Source organism: Fukomys damarensis, unplaced genomic scaffold (genome assembly GCF_012274545.1).
Source record: "Fukomys damarensis isolate Sample0158 unplaced genomic scaffold, DMR_v1.0_HiC HiC_scaffold_6, whole genome shotgun sequence".
NCBI classification, from domain to species: domain Eukaryota; kingdom Metazoa; phylum Chordata; class Mammalia; order Rodentia; family Bathyergidae; genus Fukomys; species Fukomys damarensis.
Genome location: NW_022900918.1, coordinates 33,672,029 through 33,695,159, shown reverse-complemented (window position 1 = coordinate 33,695,159; position 23,131 = coordinate 33,672,029). Strand labels below are relative to the sequence as shown.

Below are 23,131 nucleotides of genomic sequence, written 5' to 3'. Positions count from 1 at the left end.
AAAATTTTTTGTAAAAAAAAAAAAAAAAAAAAAAAAAGTTACCACAATGTCATTAAAAGAACCAAAAATGCCAAGCAATCCAAAAAACAAGCAAAAGTAGTTGTTCACCTAAATGATGGCATAGCTAGAAAGCTTTTTAAACATTTTAGAGACAATGTTCATACAGGTTGAGTAACTCTTATATAAAATCCTTGGCACCAGAACTATTTCACATTTCAGAGGTTTTTTTATATTTTAGAATATTTGCACGGATTATGCTGTTTAAGTATGGCCAATGTGAAAATCAAGACAATCAAGACCCCCCCCCCACTTTAGAATTAGTTTGAATTTCAAGTTTTTGGATTAAGGATCTGTAATATGTTTAAGTTTTTTTCATTTTTATTAGTACATCATGAGTACATTCACTATGTGTAGTCAGTACAGGTACATAATATACTTAATTCTTTTAACTGCTCTGATCCCCTCCCGAACCTGTAGTATATTTCTAAGTATAAAAAGAAAAAAAACAGGTTGTTCAGAATGTTTTGTAAAGACATTTCATACATTACAGAAAAGCTACAGAGTAAACAAAGCACAGCAAAACAGTTCAGTGGGTGAGAAATATTAGTTGACCTTTTTAACGCATATCTGTTTTTCCTATTCTTTAATATGTACATGTATAACTTAGTAAAGGCAAAAAGAGAGAAACAATACAGGGTGGAATTAAACAGATTCTTTTCTTTACTATCCTAAGGGAGATTCGATGATGAATTGAGCTTTGCCTTTGAGAGAGCTGAAGGTGTAGCTCAGGTGGGAGTGTGTTTGCCTACCAGGCACGGGGCCCAGCACCAGAGAAGAAGGAAGTACCTGGGTCCTGCATCTGCCACTGCCTTTTCTGTGGCCAACCATTTACCCAACTATGGACTATTATATCCAGTACTGCTAACTACAGCAAGAACCACCTTATAGGAGACCAAAACAAAGCAGAATTATAAAATATGTAACTACAATGTAATGATAAATCCATGCTACAAAATGTACAAAGTGTCAGGTGGACTTGGTGGTACATGCCTATAATCCAGCTACTCTGGAGGCTGAGGCAGGAGTAGGCCAGCACAGGCAACTTCACAGGACACTGTCTAAAAAAATAATAAGAGCTGGTATGTAGCCCCGTGTGAAAGCGCTGGGGACAAAAATGTATAATATATCACGGGATAAGAGGAAAGATCAACTAATGCCAAGAAGGTTAAAGAGGACTTATGAATAAACTAGGCATTAAACTAGGCATTAAAAATGAACAGGATACAGCCATTATAAGGAACACATTATAAGGATTCTCAAACAATTAAAAATAGAACTTCCATATGATCCAGTAATCCTGCTACTGGGTATAAAAACCCAAAGAAAATAAAATTGGCATGTTGAAGAGATATCTGTACACCCATGTTCACTGAAGCACAGAACTGATCTAAGTATTCATCAATGGGTGAATAAAGAAAATCATTATACACATAACATAGTACTATGCAGCTTTAAAAAAGAGGAAAGTCCTGTCATCTGTAACAACACAGACAAACTTGAAGGATAGCATGTTAAATGATCGAGGAACAGAAAGACAAATACTTCATGATCTCACATGCAGAAACTCAAAGAAGCAAGTGAGTAGAATTGTGGTTGGTGGGGGCGTCCACGTGGTGGTGGTGGTGGTGGTGGTGGTGAGAGTTACCAGGCAAGGGGTTCAAGATTTCAGTTACAGTGACGCCAAGCACCCATTGTACAATATAGTGAATACAGTTAATGGCGTTACTGAGGATTACTAAGAGAGTAGATTTTAAGTGCTCTTACCACACACGTGTGCATGCATACTAAGTATGTGAAGTATACTTGTCTTAATTAGCTTGATTTAGCCATTCCATAATGTACATATTTGAAAACAATAGTTTATTACTGCTAAAAATATAGAATCTTCATCAATTAAAAAATAAAGGAAGCGGGGGCACAGTGGCACATCTATAATCCCAGCACCTTAGAGGCCAAGGCATGAGAAAGGCAAATTCAAGGCTAGCCTGAATGACATAGCAAAAATAAGACAAAAGAGAAAAAAAATAACTAAAATAAAATAAAATATCAGGAATTCTGTAAATGCAAAACTCTGGGACACTATGCAAACTCAAGCTAAGAGTAAACACTGTGAGTTTAAAGAAAGGTATGTGGTTCAGTGTGGCCAAAGACAGAGCTGGTTGAAGGATGAAAGTGGCAAGGAAGACACTGTGAAGAACTTACAGCCAGGCCAAGTCCTGTACAGGAGGGTTCGTGCTTCGCATAGTTCTTATACTTAAGGACTGGGATGTGGCTCTATGTCTTAGAAAGCTTTATTGTCTGTGGTAAGCATGAAAATACTATAGGAATAGAGAATGACCAGGGTAGGAGACCCAAGTAAACTGTCACCACTGCGTCAGGTAAAAGACCTGACAGGTAAGCAGACACCACTGCAGAACTATGTTTTATTTATGAGTAAGAAATTAAGAATCTGAACAACATATAAACCTGAAAGATTACATTAACTTGGTTTTACACATTAGGGAATGAAAACCCAGGAATATAAAAAATAACTTGCCCACATTGTAGATGGAAAGCAAGAAGCACAACTCCAGTGTTCTAACTGCGGGATGTGACAGCTCTGTATCTTAAAATCACCAATGAGATGGTGAATTCTTTAATAAGCATTTCTGGTTCCTTAGTGCCAAAAACATACAAGTCAGTGCTGCAGGAACGGAAACAAAAAGTTTCTTCACCAAGAATTCTTTCATTTTTCTATAACACAAAAGTAAGAGTAAGCCATGTATCTCTCAAGCATCAATTCCGTAACAGTAGACATTTTGACTGGGGAAAATAGAGGTTCAGATAGAGCTGTCAAATTAAGGATAGGAGTGGTGCAAAACAATTTAGACTGTGGACAGGTGATTCATAAACATGCTAATCTCTATAATGCTGAATTTTAAGAGTAGTGAAGAAAAGCCCAGTTAAAGAATCCCTATTACTACCACAAAAAAAATTCACAGGAATGGTCAAATTTGCCTTCTTTATTACCCTGTGTCGGAAAGAAGGGCCATAGGACACAGCCATATTTACTAGTATAGCACAGGGAATTACCTCTGTAGTACAGCAACAGATGCAACCTTAGCTATTAATCATAATAATAAAATGTGATTTGAATGTGAGGTTCCTAGATTCTGGGAAGTGGCACTGGTGGCATAGTTTCCAAATCTATGGTGAGCCTCGAATAAAAAGAAAGAACTAGAAGAGCACAAACAAAAACCCACAGATACTATCTAGATAATGAAGTCCAAACTATAAATGCATGGGAACAACCCTACAATGGCTATGAGGCCTCTGTGGGAGAAAAGCATGTGGTGGACCAGGGCAGTGATTGGAGTTGAGAATCTCAAAACCAATGAGAAGGTAATGGATTTGAGTGAGGGACCATCTCAGGATAGTCACTGAAACTGGGTAGGGTCTCATAAATCCATGGGTTTGTAGTAATAGCCCAGGAGCAGAGCAGAAGGAGACTAGGCCCTCTGGCACTCAATTTCCCTTCCAAGTGCCTGCATCCCACAGTGGAAACTTCAAAAGCACTGATAAGGGAACCCAAATTGAAAAGGTCAGGGGCAATAGACAGAAAGATCAGTGGTGGCAAACCCATACCACATGTGTTATTTGTTTTTCTTTAAAGACAAAAGATGTTAATGTATGAATTGTTTTTTCTAAACTAGAACCTCAATATTCAGGTTTAATTGCAGTTTTGGCACTCTGTGATGAATACATAAGTAAATTTGGGGTTGCAGTTTCGGCACTTGTCTTTAAAAAGTTTACCACTGCTGGACTAGATACAATCTAGACAGAAATAGGGGTGGTGAGATAATGTTGTGAAATCAGACACACAAGCTTAAATATTACATGGTTTCTTTTATATGAGAAACCCAAAATATAAATGAAGGAGTAAAATAAAAGTTAATATGAAGTAAGGAAACAGATCTTTCTCAAATGGGAAGGGGATCAAGAGATGCAGGGAGGGGAAGGGGATGAAAAAGAATGAAGAGGTATTGTGTACATATACCAGCTCCACATAAGGAATATAATCATTCTGTACTACGAACATGTAATAATAAAAAATTTTTAATGGAAGGAAGAAGGAAAGCCACAGAACTTTATGGTTTGTAAATTATATCTCAATAAAGTTATTTAACAAAACAGAGCTAGAGATCTCAGAAGGCTTTCTTTGTTCACTTATTTTATTTAATTCTGTTTTAGACACAGCATTTTCCTATACACTTCAGGCTAGCCTTGAGCTTACTACACAGCCCAAGAAGGCCTCAAATTCATAGCAATTCTCCTGCTTTGGGCTTCAAAGTGTTGGGATCACAGGCATGTGCAGCTACATACAGGATAGCATCCCTTTTTTAAAAAAATAACTTCACAAAAATAACAAAGAAAGAGAGAGCCAGGAAGAACAGTATCCTGAACAATATATTTCTTCAAAATGTCAAAAAAAAAACAAAAATCCTTAATAGTCATTAAGATAAAAATGAATAACAAAAAAAAAGAGTCACTAAATTTGCTGGAAGATAAGTTAGGCAGAACTCTTGAAGACATTGGCATAGGAAAAAACTTTATGAACAAATCCTCAGTAGCACGGGAACTAGCAGAAAGAATCAACAACTGGGATCTCATCTTATTAAAAAGCTTCTGCACTGCAAAAGAAACTATCAACAGAACTAAAAAACAACCTACAATGTGGGAAAAAATTTTTACCAGCTGCTCCTCAGACAAAGGACTATTATCTAGAATATATAAAGAACTCAAAACAATCAGCCCCCCAAATATAAAGACCTGATTCAAAAATGGGCATCTGAAATGAACAGACATTTCTCAGACAAAGAAGTAAAAGCAGCAAGTAAATATATGAAAATTTGTTTCACATCACTGGTCATCTGAGAGATGCAGATGAAAACAACACTGAGATTCCACCTCACCCCACAAAGAATGGCTGCTATCAAGAAATCACTCAATAACAAATGTTGGCGGGGTTGTGGAGAAAGGAACCCTTCTCCGTTGTTGGTGGGAGTGCAGACTGGTGCAACCACTGTGGAAATCAATATGGATACACCTCAAAGAGCTGGGACTAGAGGTTGCATTTGACCCAGCCATAACTCGGCTGGGTATCTTTCCAAAAGAATTAAAAGAATCATATCACAGTGATTGATGCGCACCTATGTTTATAGCAGCACAGTTTGTAATGGCTAAAACTTGGAAACAGCCCATTTGACCATCAGTTGGAAACTGGATAAAGAAGACGTGGTTTTTCTATAAAATGGAATACTACTCAGCCATAAAGAATGAGAAATTAGAGTCATTTGTAGGAAAATGGATACATATTGAGGATATACTCCTAAGTGAAATAAATAAGTCACACATGTATAAATACCGAATAGTTTCACTGGTGTGAACAAACTATAACAGTACATAAGATCTTAATGGTATAATCGACAATGTGAAATAGGAAGAAAAGGGCTAAAGGTGTAGGGAAAGTGGGAAGGGTAGGGAAAAGGAAATATGGGAAAAGAAAAAAAAACATGAGAAAATGAAAAAATGGAAATAAAGTATTTGTAGCTAGGGAAGGGAGGAGGGGGTGAAGTGAGGGCAGGGGTAAGGGGAAAAAATGAGAACCAAGACCTGTCGTGTAAAGGTACAAGATCCCAATGATGAATGTAACTATACTGTATACCTAAAATGTACCAATAAACTCAGTGAGGAAAAAAATGAATAACAGAAAAGGGTCAATATCCTTACAATGAAAGAAAAAGTAGTACAGAAAAATATCCTTACCCCCTCTATAGAAAGTGGCATGACAGAGAACAAAAACCCACAAAACAAATGAAAACTATATTCTGATAATGCAAAGATTTAAAGAAACAAGTCTTCTGAGAACAAAGGCATAAAACTCAGGAAAGAATTAAAGATATGAGAAACAATGATTTTAGAAATGAAGGCTAATCTAGAAAAAATACTGACAAATAAATGTAACACACAAGGTCTTAAGAGGAATAGGTGTAAATCACCTGCAATCTGTAACTTTCCATACCTGTGGGCCACTTTGTCTACAGTTTATTCAGTACTCTAAACAAAACACTCTAAACAAAGGATGATTACCTTCCTCCAAATTCTTCCTACCCTGAGTTTAAGGCTACTTCCAGTTGCTGGTGTTTTTTGGTGTCTGCTTGTTTGCTTCCTACTTTCCTGGCAACTCTTTCTTAGCTTACCTTGCTGGCTTCACCTCTTCAATTTCTAATTGCTGGAGGGCCCCAGAGTCTAGTCTATAGGCTCTCTACTTTCATCCACATTCGTTCATCTGCATTCTTCCCCTCTTACCCCATAACTATTCTTAAAAATAAATTTTACTTAAATAGTACTCATGAACTGCAAAACTACCAGCACACTCAAGATAAAAATCATGTCCACCACTTCCAAAAGACTCCTCCAAAGAAATTACTGACAAGGCCCAAATCTAAGCCTTTTCTCCTTTGTTTTCTTTCAGGAGTTACATAGTTTTAAATTTTTAAACCATTTTGAGTTCATTATGATATAAGGTGTAAGGGTTCCATTTTACTCTTTTGCATGTGGCAGATCCATGCTTTTGGAGAAAATCTACATACTCACGGCTACTGAATCTCTGTTTTAAACTCTGACTTGTCTTCTGCATTCAGGACTCATAGTCACTTGTTAATCTGATGCTAACTTTCACATAGCTAATGCTCCTATCAACCACACAAAGTGAAAACAAAGGTCTTTTTTTGGGGGGGGTTTTTTGACAAACAAAATTCTTAATTTGCCTTCTCAAACTTTCTTCTAGGCTTCCATGTTTAAGTAAATAAAACCACCTTCCATTTGATTTCTCACCCTAGTGAACCTCCTTCATGTCCAGTATCTATTACATCTGGCATTTTCTCCTCCATGTAAAGTATGAGCCACTTTCTACCAAATATCCTATCTTACAGTCGTCATCCAGCTTCTTAGTATTAAAATCATATCTGTACTTATATGTTTCGTGTCTCAGTCTTGTTTCCTGCTCTATTTGCAGCATCTCAAGCATTCCCTAGGCCACAGCAAGTGTTTCCATCCATGAGAAATGCTAACTCACTACACTCATGTTTCTTTTTCTATCTGTAACAGCCTCATTGGCACTAAAAATAAGTTTGTAATATGTAAAATGGAAATAGTTTTAAAACCTTACATTTTTCACATTAAAAACAAAATTGAATTATATCAGTGAGCAAATAACTACACATACATGCACCCCAAAAATTTACCAAAGCTTCTCATTCAATTTAAAGCAAGTCACACAAAGATTAAGACAATTAGGTTCCATAATTCACAAGAAACAAAGTATTCAGTGCCTACAATGTGTCAGACACAAGCCAAAACAAGTATGAACTAATCATTAAGCTAATTGCAAAAGTCTTAAGAATCAAGTTTTATTTTTATGAAATGTTTTACTCTTATTAAAATATTTTCTTAAAAAATTTTATCTTTTCCCATTTTAATGGCTCTTCAAAGCCAGATAAAAAATTTTCTTTCTTACTGTGATAGCCTTCTGCTATCACATTAAATTTTTATTTCTTTAATGAAAATAAATTTTTACAGAAAGATTCTGTTAACAAATTTGTTTCAATATTTGTTAATAAAATTCATACAAAAATAACTAGGGCACTCACTCAAAAAAGCAGAAACATTCACAAAATAATAAATCAAATGTTCCAAAAATATATTTTGAAAATAATAAAATCAAAGTTTTCCCTTTAAAAGTAATGTCACCAAACATTAAAAGGAAGAAATAGTGGTCATTTTCTTTTTTGCCTCTTTGATTTCCAACTTGATAAAATTCTTTTTTTTTCCCTCATTGAGTTTATTGGTACATTTTAGGTATACAGTAACTTACATTCATTACTGGGATCTTGTAGCTTTACATGACAGGTTTTGGTTGATAAAATTCTTTAAAGGCCATTACTGGGCTGGGGATTTAGCACAGTAGTTCTACCGCCTGTCTCGCAAGCACAAGGGCCTGAGTTCAATCCCTGGTACCAAAAAAACTATAATACTTAAAAGGCCGTTTACTATGGGATACTGGTCTCCAGTACAGTTGCTTGTATTATTTTCCACCTTTACAACAATCAGCATTTATACTATTCAAAATGCTCTTCCTCTAGTAGCCACTAAAACAAAATTTTCTAGTTATCAGATAATGGAGGAGAAAAAAAGTATACATATGTGGGGGAGGAGAAGCTGGAATTGAAAAAGATGCTTCCCATTAATGTTAAATTTTACCACCAACTCCAAATCATAAAACATGCTGCTGGAGGTCGAGACAACAGCAAGGCTCCCAGGATACAGTTCCAAATCAGGTAGACTTGCATCAAAATTAAGATTTTAAGTTACAGTTATAAATACATCCCAACTGTTAGATCATGATTATATTTTTTGAAGTATAGTGAAAGGAGTTATTTCTGTCCTACTAGTCAGCTTGTATCTAAGATGTGTAACTGTAACTGGTATTTTCAGGAAAGTGAAAAAGGAGATGGTTAATAATTACTTTCATTCCTACCTCTTAGAAAAAATACTAATCTCTACTTATTTTGTTATATATTTATATATCCTACACAACCTAAACAGATGGTTTCATATTACATTCAATGATTCTAGAGAAATCACAAGCACACAGTATAAAATAATAATTATTTCTAAAAAGTGGGGAGACCCCCTTAACATGGAAAACACTGATTTTAGGACTAAAAACATATACTGACTACTTCCAAATCCAGGATGTGAGTGTGTATGTATGTGTGTGTGATGACTGTGTGTGAATGTACCAGCAAGAAGCAAAAATGCAAGCTTCATTTAAATTTCTAATTAAAATATTAATTTTAAGGGGTGGGGGTTCCTCAGTGGTTGACTGGGTACCTAGCCTGTGGGAAGGACCTGGGTTCAATCTCCAGCACCTTCCCAAAAAAGGCCTCAATACTCAGTTATTAGGATTCAAATTAAAGTTTGTTTTTAGGCCCTGAAGGAGCTATTTTAATCTAAAATACTAAAGAAAAAAAAAAACAACCTATTTCTAATTTTCTATTTTCAGTGACTATGAAAATCAATAATTTACTTTCTTCAACAATAGAAAGCTAACATTAAATTTCAAAACTCTACTCAAATCTGTGTGTATAAGCATTTGAAAAATAGAGTTTACTCAATCCGCAAATACAATAACTTCTCTTCTGCCATATTCATGTGCATGGGTAATATTCTACATTACTTAGGCATTTTAAGTTATCATGTTATATCGTCTATTTAATACTCAAATAATTTACAAGTAATCCATTTAATCTAGCATTCTGCAGTAAATAGCATGAGATTTATGTGCCACTATTCCAAATTTGTCTGCTTTAACATAGAAAATTAGTTCCACTTAGTTGAATATCAATGACCTATTCAACAGAGTGTAGTAGTGCTGCAGTCAGCTGTGTACCATTATTTATAATAAATTTATCTTCTCTTGAAAATATTTAAGGAAGAATATGAGAAAGGAAAAGGAAAAAAAAAGTGTTCAAAGGTACACTATGAATAGCTCCACATCAGACAAATGCAGAAATTGTTAGACCTTAGCAGGAACCCCAGATATTTCCAAAAGTATTTAGCTAGTCTTCAGGCCTGAAGACAACCTGCTGTGAGCAGGTGGATAGAAGAAATCATGCCACACAAAGAAACGGGCCAGCAGCAGTTAGTGGGCTCTGCTTGCACATGTTCCAACAACGTGACTATGCAGAATGAAAATGTAGTCTGTAAAATGCTCACAAGAAACAATATATTAAATCCCAGCCAACAAGTTACATTGTGAGAAATGGAAAACTATCTGCTGTTCAAAGTAAAATTGAAGAGTCTCTTTCAAGGTTTAAAAAAGAAATTACTTTTGATCCGGGTACTGGAAAAAAAATTAAAAACAAAAAATAATAAAAAAAAGACACTATGTCACAGGACCAAAGCATAGCCATAGTATGGTAATAATTAAAAGTTCTATTAATCCCACTGTTTCCTACTACAAGGAAACAGAGTGAGCTCCACACAAATGGAACCAACAAATCTTTTTTAAAATCACTTTGTATACTACCGGCAGGAAATTATTTCATTTTTAAAAATAGCTCTGAAATTAGTTCACTTTTTAAAAGCTCAATTTTGGGGGGCAGGGGTACTAGGGATTGAACTCAGGACTTTGTGCTTCCCAGGCAGGCACAGTACCACTGAACTAGATCCCCTGCCCGAAAAGCTCAAATTTTATATTGGCTCAAATTAAGTTCAGTTTTTAAATTAGCTCAAATTTTTAAGTTTCTAAATTAAAATTAGTAAACTCTGTTAATTACATGATAAGTGTCTCTTCTGTTTGATAAATTCATCTATGTAAAAATGAAATCAATTTATTTGAGCATTATTCCTCAATTCACTAATTCCATGAATCCAATCCATTCTTAAATGATAAATATAAAAACTGTGATTGACATAGGGGAGAATACTTCTAAATATCATTGTACTTTTTCCACCTAAAATAATCTTGCATTTACCAAAGCCACTTCCAGTTTGTGAGTTGTCTAAACAGAAACCACACAAGTAAGCTGTGGCTACTGGGAACTGAAATATGACTAGTGTGGCTGAGGAATTAAATTTTGTTTTAATTTTAGTGAATGTGTGTTTGTTTGTTTGCTCAGGAGCACTGTAGTCCCAGCACCCTCTCACTCTTTTTCAAAATACTTTTTTGGAGACAAGATCCCATTAAATTGTCCAGGCTGGGCGTGAACTTGCAATCCTCCTGTCTCACAGCCTTCCAGAGTGCTGGGATTACAGCATGTGCCGCTCCATCTGGTTTCACTTTAAACACTGAAGCAAGGCAATACATTTTTCTATTAAACACAATTTCACTGCTTTAGCAGAACTGCATTCCATTAAGGGCTCCATTGTTTAAGATGCTGTTATATTATCAAGTGATGATATAATCTCATCTACTCAGGATGCTGCGATAGAGGGACAGTCAAATTCAAGACCAGCCTAGGCAATTTAGCAAGACCATGTTCCAAAATGTAACTAAATAACTAAATAAAATTTTTTAAATTTCCAGTGCTATGGATCAAATCCAGATCCTCATGCTTGCTAAGCAATTTCTCTACCACTGAGCCATACCCCCAGTCCCAAGCAACATGTGAGATGCCCTGGGTTCATCCCCAGTATGCTAAAAAGGAAGGTGGGAAGGAGGGAAAGAAGGAAGCAAGAAAGAGGGAGGGAAGAAGAGAAGAGAAGGAAAGAAGGGAAAAAAGAAAAGAAAAGAAGAAAAGAGATACGATTATACTATGTCAGGCTTCTGTTTTTTCCCAGTATTGCATTTTTTTTACATTGTTTCATGGTGAAACATTTTGGATATATTAAGTTAAACAGAATCTATCAGTAAAGTTAATTTCATTTGTCTCTTTAAAACATGAAGAAATTGGCAGTTACAGATATGGGTCATATATCTACTAGAAAAAGTCATTCTATTCACCAATGTTTAAAAAGGTAATTTGGAAATATGAATACATCTTTTCACAAAAGAAACATAACAAGTGATTATTAAAGTCTCAGACCATTGAGACATACTTAAGGAACATCATTACTGACAGACTCCACATCTGGCAAAAACAACACAAAAAGCAAATAAACATGAAATAACTATCATTTTATCTTCTATGAATGATGGTATTTGTAGAAATGTTGGCTTAATTATTAGATCAAGTAATAGAAAAAATTAAAACAATTAAGTATCTTCATGTTCAAGAGTTTTCAGTGTTTATGTCGTTTTTTCTTTATTACAAATTATTTCATTTCAAACTCTATGACCTGTTCCTTCTCTCTCCAGCTCTCCTCTTCCTCTTTTCAGATACATCACCGGCTGCACACTGGTGGTTATAAGGGTTTTTCCAAGTACACGGTTTTCTTTAAGTCAGAAGAGAAAAAGCAACTTAAAACAGAAGGAGGATATGGTGAAGCTGACTTCACCATGTGAAGACCAATAAGTGACACCAGGTGAGAGAGCAGAAACATGCACAATCTCTGAGGAAGAGGAACAGAACAGCTGGCAGTAAAGCCTCTTCCAGAGCTATGGACAGCTTTGGCACACCCCTCAGTAGGTAGTACTGTTGGCCTAAAACAGCTCAGGTGCAGCTTGGAGCAAATGGAGCCAAACAGTTGCTGGATAATCAAGGAACATTTGTGGACAGGCCCTCGGGAGCCCTCCTACTTGTCTTTGCTCTCAGAGAAACTATGGCGATTCTGAATCCACAGTGCTCCACTAACTCACATGATGGCTGTGCCAATGATGGAAGGTCCAGAACTAGACACAACTGATAGACCAGCTAAGACATCTATTTTAGGAACATGGCTTAATTTGATGCAGGCTTACAAGAAATAAGGCCTAAGTCTTAAAATGAAATACAGATTTAAAATGCTCATTCATTCATTCATTCACCTACCCACCCAGTTAATGAACTTTTACAAGTGCTAAGAACTCATCAAGGGAAGGTAAGTTAGGCAGAACTCTGGAATACATTGGCACAGGAAAAGACTTTATGAACAAATCCTCAGTAGCATGGGAACTAGTAGAAAGAATCAACAACTGGGATCTCATCTTATTAAAAAGCTTCTGCGCTGCAAAAGAAACCATCAGGAGAACTAAGAGACAACCTACAATGTGGGAAAAAATTTTTACCAGCTGCTCCTCAGACAAAGGACTATTATCTAGAATATATAAAGTACTCAAAACAATCAGCCCCCCAAAATATAAAGACCCAATTCAAAAATGGGCATCTGAAATGAACAGACATTTCTCAGACAAAGAAGTAAAAGCAGCAAGTAAATATATGAAAAAATGTTCCACATCACACAAGAAATGCAGATGAAAACAACACTGGATTCCACTTCACCCCACAAAGAATGGCTGCTATCAAGAAATCACACAATAACAAATGTTGGCGGGGTTATGGGGAGAAAGGAACCCTTCTCCATTGTTGGTGGAAGTGCAGACTGGTGTAACCACTATGGAAATTAATATGGAGATACCGCAAAGAGCTGGGACTAGAGGTTGCATTTGACCCAGCCATAACTCGGCTGGGTATCTTTCCAAAAGAATTAAAAGAATCATATCACAGTGATTGATGCACACCTATGTTTATAGCAGCACAGTTTGTAATGGCTAAAACTTGGAAACAGCCCATTTGCCCATCAGTTGGAAACTGGATAAAGAAGATATGGTTTTTCTATATAATGGAATACTACTCAGCCATAAAGAATGAGAAATTAGAGTCATTCATAGGAAAATGGATACATTTTGAGGATATACTCTTAAGTGAAATAAATAAATCACACATGTATAAATACCGAATAGTTTCTCTGGTGTGAAAAACTATAACAGCACACAAGATCCTAATGGGATAATTTACAATGTGAAATAGGAAGAAAAGAGCTAAAGGTGTAAGAAAAGTAGGAAGGGTAGGGGAAAGGGAATAAGGGAAAAGAAAAAAATATGAGAAAATGAAAAAATGGAAATAAAGTGCTTGTAAATGGGGAGGGGAGGAGGGGGTGAAGGGAGGGCAGGGACAAGGGGAACAAATGAGAACCAAGACCTGTCATGTAAAGGTACAGGATCCCAGTAATGAATGTAACTGTATTGTATACCTAGAATGTACCAATAAACTCAATAAAAAGAAAAAAAAAAGAAATCAGCAAGACAATAGGGATTCAGAGTGAAATCAAAGCAGTTAATTTATACCAATTAAAGGAAGCTAGTAATCTATGAAATTCATTATTCAAATGAAAAATTTAATATTCAAATGGAAAAACACAATTGTTTTTTGTTTTTGTTTGGTACCAGGGATCGAACTCAGGTCCTTGTACTTGTGAGGCAGGCGGCCACTGAGCTAAATCCCCGGCTCCACATGGGTTTTTAAAGAACTGAATAAGCAATATTAAGTTCATGAGGATTACCCCTGAAAACCTGGAAAGTGAAGGGACAGTGTGAACTGACTGGATGAACAGAAAGTCAATTCCTAAAGGAACAGCATGCTGCCTCCTCAACTATCCCACCATCTAAAGAAATTAAGTGCTACTTTGCATGTACTCACAGGGATTCAGCAATAAAATGAAAAGTATCCACACATTTTTAAGTACGATGCTGCTGGATCCTGTTTTGATGACAGAAGAGGAGGAGGAAGACAAGTGCTTAAGCAGAGGAGGGCTAGGCTGGGTCACTGTGAGGAACTCTGTTGAAGAAGACCATCTGGAATGGACACAGCGGACACTCCGGAGGCAACTGGAAAAGTCAGCATGCACTGGGGGTTCTGCAAGGTGAAGAATTCCCTCCAACCCACAAGAGTGTCCCAGACGCCACCAGCTAGATTTGGGCATCTGCCATGTCCAAAAGAGTGACTGGAGGGGAGGAAAGAGGAAGGGGATTAAAAAAAACAACAAGGTGTAGTACGTAGATGTCTCTACTCCCCAAGATAATCGCAAACTGCAAACATGTACTATTAAATTTTTTTTTAAAAAAGGGCAATGACCAGATGGCCTCTGCTCTAGTCAACTTGGTGGGAACACTGTGTGTATCTCTCATATTCATCCTATACTGCAGGTTGTGAGAAAACCCACAGCAGCTATGGAGAGGAGATCAAAACAGAAGAAAGCAACTCTGTCCTCTTCCCTCATCTAAGGTTGAAAGGAGCTATATGAGGTATCTGCAGCATGCAAATTCCAAGAGCCGGAAAACAGGGTGTTCAGGGGAGCAGTTCTACTGGACTTGATATTATAATGAACCAACTCACCCTCTCCAAACAGAACAATGCCTGTGTATTACCTGACTACAACAGTACAGGCTGAGAACTCTGTGTGGTTTTATGCAGGAGAAGCAAAGAGTAAGTTGAGAGGCTGGGTTTGAAAAAACAAAGAAGGTTGCTTCCTATTCGCACTGAACAGTGTCTCTTCTCAGTGATCTCGAGTGGTGTCTATCTAGATCTAAATCCTATTCCACAAGAGACACACTTCCTATCCCTTAGAGTGGATATTAAAAAAAAAAAAAAAAGGACAGAAAATAACAAGTGCTGGTGAAGATGTAGAGCACTTGGAATTCTTGTGCTTTGTTAGGGAGAATGTAAAATGATGCGACCACTATAGAAAACAGTATAGAGGTTCCTTAACAAATTAAACAGAATTACCACCTGATCTAGCTACTTCACTTCTGAGTATTCCTACGAAAGAACTGAAGATAGGGAATCCAACAGTTATTTGTACACCAATGTAAATTGCAGTTTTATTCTTAATAGTTAAGTGGTAGAAACAGAAAAGCAAAATGTGGTATATCCATATAAAATCCTTTCACGTGCTTCAACATGATGAACGTTGAAGTCATTAGGCAACGTAAAATAAACCAATCACAAATACACAAGCATTGTGTGATTCCATTTATACAGGGCACCCATAAGAGGCCAAATCACAGAGATAGAAAACAGAATGACGATTACTAAGAGGAGAGGAGAAGGAAGAGGAGGAGCAAAGTTATTATTGAATGGAGACAGAGTTTTAGTTTGGGAAGAAAAGGTTCTGGAGATCATTGAATGTGAACACACTTAATGCCACTGAAATAAATACCTAAAAGGAATTAAAATAGTAAATCATGTTTCCCACATATTTTACCATAATTTTTAAAAAATTCCACTAAGGGTACAAAATAGTGGCAGAGAAAATCTGACAGGAGAGCACTGGATTTAATCTCAGATTGGCATAGAATTCTGATGAAATCGATAGATGGTTTGTGGCTTAGTCTATAAAAACAAAGAATATGAAATTCATTTCTTAAAACTGCTTGAGGGAATAACTGCCTAAGAATGACAAGCAAAGAACAGATAAAAGACTGAAAAAGCAAGATAGTCAAAACAGGGGATTAGTTTTTGCTGAGAAGAATGAATTTGTTTGTACTGGATATTGCACCCTGGCCTGAGCTACGTTAGGCAAGCACTCTATCACTCGGTAACACCCCCACGCCCTTTTATTTTACAAGAGGGTCTCAGTAAGTTGCCCAGGCTGCCCACAAGCCTTTCTTCCTGCACTGTGCCTGGCACGATTCTGGACTTCTCATGCTAGCCATTACACATAAAAAGTACATCACATACCACCAAGTCTCCGTCACCAGTGTCAACTCTTTCTTCTCATTCTGCCAGACCCTTCCTTAGAATCCATTTATGTCATAAGTAATATGACTACTTTTCAAAGACTTTTTCATCAACCTCTCTCTTCATCCCCTTAGTGCTTCCTCTGTTATGAAGACACATTAAACTTCCACGACAGCATTTTGATGGGTGCTCTGAAAAATGTTTCAGTGCCACGGTTTATCAAAAAGCACAGTATTTAAAATATTTAACCTCCCATTCATAATCTGGCTTCTTCAACCTATTTTTCCATGCTTAGTTCTAGTTATTTCCCTACAAGAATGCTTCCCAATGTACCTCTCATTTCATAGACTTACTTGTCTAAGATGTATCTCAAATATCATGTGATATCATTGGCCCACAACACACACACACACACACACACACACACACACACACACATTTTAAGTGGCTAAGGGTGCCCTAGAAATAAATGGAAAATGAAGCAAACACCAAATACATGAACCATCAAGAAGAAGAATGAAAACTCTGATATTAAATCTTTATTTAAAACTCCCCTTGGATAACTTAAAAAAGAAAAAACACAACCTATAAACTGGTAGAAGCTATTTGAAACAAAATTAACACAGCATACGGATTCATAACATAGAAGAACTTTTCTCAATCAATAAGACAAGTAATTCAATAAAAAAAAGTGTGGGCAAAATCCATGGACAAGCATTTTGCAGAAGAGCAAAGTAGGACTGCTAATAAATTTAAAATTACCTGTTGCCATTACTGATCGGGGAAATACATATTCATATGACAAATATACTATTAAACCCATTAATTAGAAAAAACTTTACTAAGTTCAATCCCTGGTACCAAAAAAAAAAAAAAAAAAAAAAAAACAAAAAAAAAAATCAAGTATCTTTTTTTTAAAAAAAAAAAAAAAAAAAAAAAAAACCAAACTAAAAAACTTCAGTAGTCTGGGAATACCAAGAGTTCTCTAGGATATGAAGCAAAATTGTTAAGGGTACAAATTCCTGGCTTTAAATTCCAGTTCTTCCATTTACCAGATGAAGGTTTTGGTCAAACAATTTTACCTGCACATGCCTCTCCTTTCCTAAAGGTAAAATGAAGGATAACACTGTTGTATACTTTATCAGGCTATTGTAAGGATAAAAGAAACTAGTAAGTATGAAGTGTTCAGAGAAATCAGGGCCTGACATAGAACAGAATAAGGTTAGCTCATCATCCCTGCCATTAATACCATCACCATTACTGCTAGTGGGCATTTACAGTGGTACCACCACACAGGGAAAATAATTTGGCAATGAAATATAAGACTAAGACATCCTACTCTCGTATTTCCTGGAGAAACTAATTTCATGAGGAAACATTAGAAGAATGTTTGATAGGTGCAGCATTTGTGAAAAGAAAATAAGAAAAATAACACAAAAGGCTATACAGAGGACAATAAATAAACAGAACATGGCACATTGATTTGTTCTAATAACATTGCTATAGTTCATTTGTTTTTATGTTTTTTTGTTTTTTGGGTTTTTTTGTTTGTTTTTGTTGTTGGTACTAGGGAATTGAACTCAGGACCTCGTGCTTAGCTAAATCTCTGGCAATTGCTACAGTTTAAATATTGAGTGTCCCCCAAAAATCCATGGGCTAAAGGCTTATCCCCAGCTTGGTGCTACTGGGAGGTGACAGACTTACTGCAAGGTTCTTAGGTCACTGGGGCTGCCTTTGAACAGTGTGTGGAACCCTGTCTTTCCTCTTCCTCTTCCTTTACTTCCTAGCAGGAGGTGAACAGTTCACTCCACCACACTCTCCCTGCCATGACCGTTTTGCACTCCCACCAGCGGCCCAAAGCAAAGGGTCTGCAGGTCTGCCAAGACTATGGACTAGAACACCCACAACTGTGAGCCAAAATAAAACTTTTCTCTAGATAATTATCTCCAATATTGTGTGATAGTGACAGAAAGCTAATTCGAATATATAGCATGGAAATAAATATATTGGAACTACATGCATCAACATGGACTGGACACAGTACTAGAGGGGGGAGCGCAACTCATGGAAAAAAATAGTGATATGGAACTGACTATATAAAGTAGAAAACTGAGTAACTGTTCACAGGTTTACTGTGCATGTAAATGTCCCAAATCGTAATCCTAGTCACATCAGGGCAATGAGGACTAAGTATGTGATCAGAGAGAAACTGGGGGTATTCAATGGTACGGCATTTGTCTAGTACGCACAAGGCTCTGAATTTGATCCCTAGCCGTGCAAAATAAACAAACAAAAGGGGAACAATACATTACCAATAATGGTAATATTTGTTTCTTATATAGATGGTAACATTTTTGTACTGGTAATTATTAGCTTTTATATAGATACAATACATATTATTTTGTGTATATAAAATTTTTAATAAATTTTTGTACGCACAAAAATCCAGGAAAAAAGAATAGCAGTTATTTTTTTAAATCACTCGAAAAACACCTTAAATGATATCCATCCCATAGGTCTCAGAATTTACCACAAACAGTGCAGAGAGAAACAAACATATAATAGCACTACATTTTCCAAGCTATCTGCTTTGAAGTGTTGAGATGAAACTCTTAGAACAATGCAGTCCAGGAAGACATGAGTTTGGAACAAGCCTTTGAGATGCGATCATTCTTAGGCACAGCACGAAAGACGTCAAGACCATATAACTACCAATGGTTTCCTTCTGTCACACTTCTAAATCTCTTTGTCATCCTGACTGCTCTAAGAATAATTTCCTACCTCTATTTATCTAATACCTGTTAACTTCTCCTTTTGCCTATGATCTCAACCACATTCTTCTTCAATGCACTCTTCACAATGCATCCAAATCCCACCAGCTCCCTGTAAACTACCATCACTTCCTCACTGAACACTCTTCCACAGATACCCACTGGCCTAACAAGAGTCTCCACTACATAATTAGCAAGGCTTTATATGAGGTAGACTCCACCTGCTTCGCCAGCTTACTCCTCTTCAAGTTATTTCGTGATTGCACAGATTTAAGGCAGTGGTTCCCAATTGTGGCCCTTCAGACCAGCAGCCTAAAGCCTGTCAGAAATCAGGCCTAGCCCACGCCTTCTGAATCCAAGTAAACTCTATGTGTGGGGTTGAACAATCTTAGTTTTAGTCTTCTACTTGATTCTGCAGCACATCAAAGTTTGAGCATCACCGCTTTAATACCTGAACGAGAGTCAAATTATTATTTGAAGAAGTCTGATGGGGTAGTCAGAAAGTATTATAGGATAAGAGGTAAAACTACACATCTGGGCTGGGTGTAGCTCAATGGTAGAGTACATACCAGCATGTGCAAGGTCTGAGTTTGATCCCTAGCACTGGGGAAAACACAAACAAACAAAAAACACAAGCATACTCTGAGGTCACACTGTCAAGGCTCAAGTTTTTGCTCAGCTTCTGCCTAGCTTTGCAATCATAGGAAAGTTACTTAGCTTGTATCAGCATAGTGTAATGCTTAATAGCAGGGATCCCACAGCAAGACTGCTTTGATTTATATTCTGGCTCTGCCTCTTCTCAGCTCAGCTATGTAACCCTGAACAAGTCACTGACATTCTCTGATTCTCAGTGGCCTCATTTATAACAGTATAATAATACGTTTCATACAGTTGTGAACATTAAAGGAGTTAATACATGTATCATGCCTCAAACTGTAGCTAATGCACAGTTAAGCATTCTGTATTATTTATGACTGCTGTAACTGACATTCATTGCACAAGGACCACGTTATATTTTGGAGTCAGCACTAAATGCTAATGTCCACAGAAAGCAGAAAAATACGTTTGCTCTCATAAGGAATATCTTTCCTCACTTTTTTTAGGTAAATTTTTTCCCCCAATACATCATTTACCCATATGCAAGAGTTGATTTTCTTCCCATTAGAGACCTTGACGCAGTGACCTCTTCCTAAAAGTCAAGAAGTCTGCCTCTAAGCAGTCATTCATTTCAAGTATGTTAATGTTCTTTGTAATGTTTTTTGTATCAGACTGAAAAAGAGTTACTGAACATTATCATGAAGCAGAGAAAATACTTCTGGTGATTATTCTAAATACATATTTCAGCTAAAAAGTATCCATGTTAAAATGCCCTCAAGACAACTATATACAAAGTCACGGTTAAGGATGCTGAAAGTATCATGAGGCCCAAATTTGGACAGGAGGCCTTTTTATCCTTTCCTTCTCACACTAAGAAGTCACACCAAGTATCACAACACAAGACTGAACTTGGAATGGGGAATATTCTACTGAACACAGGTGTTAACAAAAGCACACTTATGAAGACAGTAATAAGTGATGTAAGTGGTGTGAAATTATTTAGTGATAGTTCTTTCAAGGGTCTCAAAGAGTTTTATCTCCTAATTTATAGTTATATAGTTAGAAAGTTAGAAAATGAAATAAAACAGGGAGTTAAGACTATACTACAAGGAAAAAAATACTATACAGGGACAAGTCACATATCCCAAGTCAAAATATAAGGCCAAACACTGAGAGTTCAAAGTTCTTAGAACTGTAAATAGAGATAATCTACTAATAATTGAACCTGGCATAGAAAGTATTTGGTCATCCACTACTTGCTGTGGATTCTGAATTCCCTCCCCAACAGCCTGTACTAGAGGTACATTTGAGTCAGGTACACATTAGTCTTTATTTGTGATTCTTTTAATTTGCTAAGTTTTAAAAATCAGCTTTCTGGGAAAAATCAAGATAAAGAACAAGCATGTAATGATATAGGGGATTTACAGTTTTTTTGTTTACATGTGACAACTACATTTTCCATGGAGTTTTTTTCCCTTTTGTTTTGTGCTGTTTTTGTTTTTGTATTTATTTTGTTGTTGTTGTTTTATCCTCCTCCCATGTCCCAAACTCTCAAACTCAGAGTGAGGTGAAATGAAGGAATTTTGGTAAAATCTCTTTTCACTGGTTTCTACATAAAAACAGAGGTCACCAGTTAAAAAGAATATCCAAACATCTCTGGGTTTTAAGGCCTCTCATCAATGTAAGACATTTTATACTGGGAGAAAAATAAGAGTTAAAAATTCAGATTATGTGTTTTTAAAAAGTTATGTGTTATGGAAAGTCAACCCACCTAGCTCATGTTTCTATTAATCTAATACTACATAACTTCAACTGCATAGATACGGAAGATAACAGAGCATGTGTAAGTCACATTTTTACAACTAAAAACTCACAAAAGGGCCGGGGATTTAGCTCAGTGGTTCCACCGCCTACCTTGCAAGCGTAAGGACCTGAGTTCGATCCCCAGCACCAATAAATTAAATAAATAAATAAATAAATACCCACAATGACAAAGAAAATTGCCGATCTAAAATTCCTTTAAAATAGTTGCAGAACTCAGTATTTTTTTTTCTCATTGAGTTTATTGGTACATTTTAGGTATACAATACAGTTACCTTCATCATTGGGTTCTTTTACCTTTACATGACAGGTCTTGGTTCTCATTTTTTCCCCTTGTCCCTGCCCTCCCTTCACCCCCTCCTCCCCTCCCCCCTTCCCATTTACAAGCACTTTATCTCCATTTTTTCATTTTCTCCACTTTTTTCTTTTCCCTTATTACCTTTCCCTTGCCCTTCTCAATTTCCCTACACCTTTAGCCCTTTTCTTCCTATTTCACATTGTCAATTATATCATTAAGATCTTACGTACTATTATAGTTTTTTGAACTCATTATTTGTAACAAAGTATAATACAATAACTTTCTGAGATTGCCTGGAAAAAAGAAAATACTAAGTACTCACATTAAGATGTAACTTAAGATCTTCTATAATAAAGTGTTTTCAACTATAAAAAAGAAGAAGATTAACAAAATAGTCTTTCCTCACTATGTCTGTAAGTACTAATGATACATGTATCGATAAGGATTTTTTTATCTTGAGGAAGCCTTTAAGTAAATCATCAGAACTTTACCTGCACAGTCCTCTGAGTGCCATCAACGTTGACAGACAGTAAGGGCAAAGCCAGGTTCCACGTACTGGTCACATTTAGTTTCGACCCATCAACTTCCACCTGTTGTGACACCAAATAAGACTGTTACCATGAAGAAAGACAGAAAACTGATCTCAAGTTCACTGCTGCATACAAAGCAGCAGCTACTTTAAACAGATGGCTCCCAAACAACCTGTCATGTTTACTGCTCCCGCCATGAAAGACAGGGTCCAACAACAGAGTCTCCCCAGCCATCTCTGGGGAGAGGTGAAGGACCTGTGAACAGCTGCCTCCAGATACTGAGGCTTCAAGCATTTGCTATAAGTAACAAACAGCCTTCTAACTTGGAACCTATCTGGACATGCTACATTTACTGCAATTAGACAAGTAATGCATATAAATTCCAGTGACATTTTGCAACCCACGTAACAAGCCTTGCATATAATATCCTCTCCAAGGACCAAGGAAGAACTTTTTCTGTGTTAATTTTAATGAAGGACTATGCATTGTTATCTTAATTAAACAGAAGCTTTAATTAGACAAAATTCTTCGGCACTGAATAATATCCAAAGACCATTCAAACTCTGCAAAGTTCCATCATACTTTGTCAGTCATAAATGACTAATTCCATCAAGTTACCATTCAAGATGCAAAAGAAAAAAACCCCATAGTCTTTCAAAGCAGAGATACTCTTTAAAAATTTTTAATTTCTAAATAAGTAATACAAAAGTAACTGAAAGGAAAAAAAATCAAGTTAATTTAAAATAACAAGTACTGAAAGTTCTTTTTGCATTTTCATTTCCTAATGCTTATACCCTCTTTGGTATGAGAGACAAGAAAACATTGTCTATAGAAGCCTAAAAAAAGGCATAC

The 23,131-nt window shown here is 36.4% G+C and overlaps 1 protein-coding gene across 2 annotated transcripts in view; it reads right to left on the bottom strand.

The window, feature by feature from the left end:
• Positions 1-23,131, bottom strand: part of Pcca (propionyl-CoA carboxylase subunit alpha) — a 372,170-nt gene that overhangs the window by 66,697 nt on the left and 282,342 nt on the right. For both annotated transcript variants that reach the window (XM_010604603.2, XM_010604604.3), the window contains exon 20: positions 22,241-22,339. In XM_010604603.2, coding sequence (XP_010602905.1) covers positions 22,241-22,339 — 99 coding nt within the window. The remainder of the gene's footprint in view (positions 1-22,240; positions 22,340-23,131) is intronic.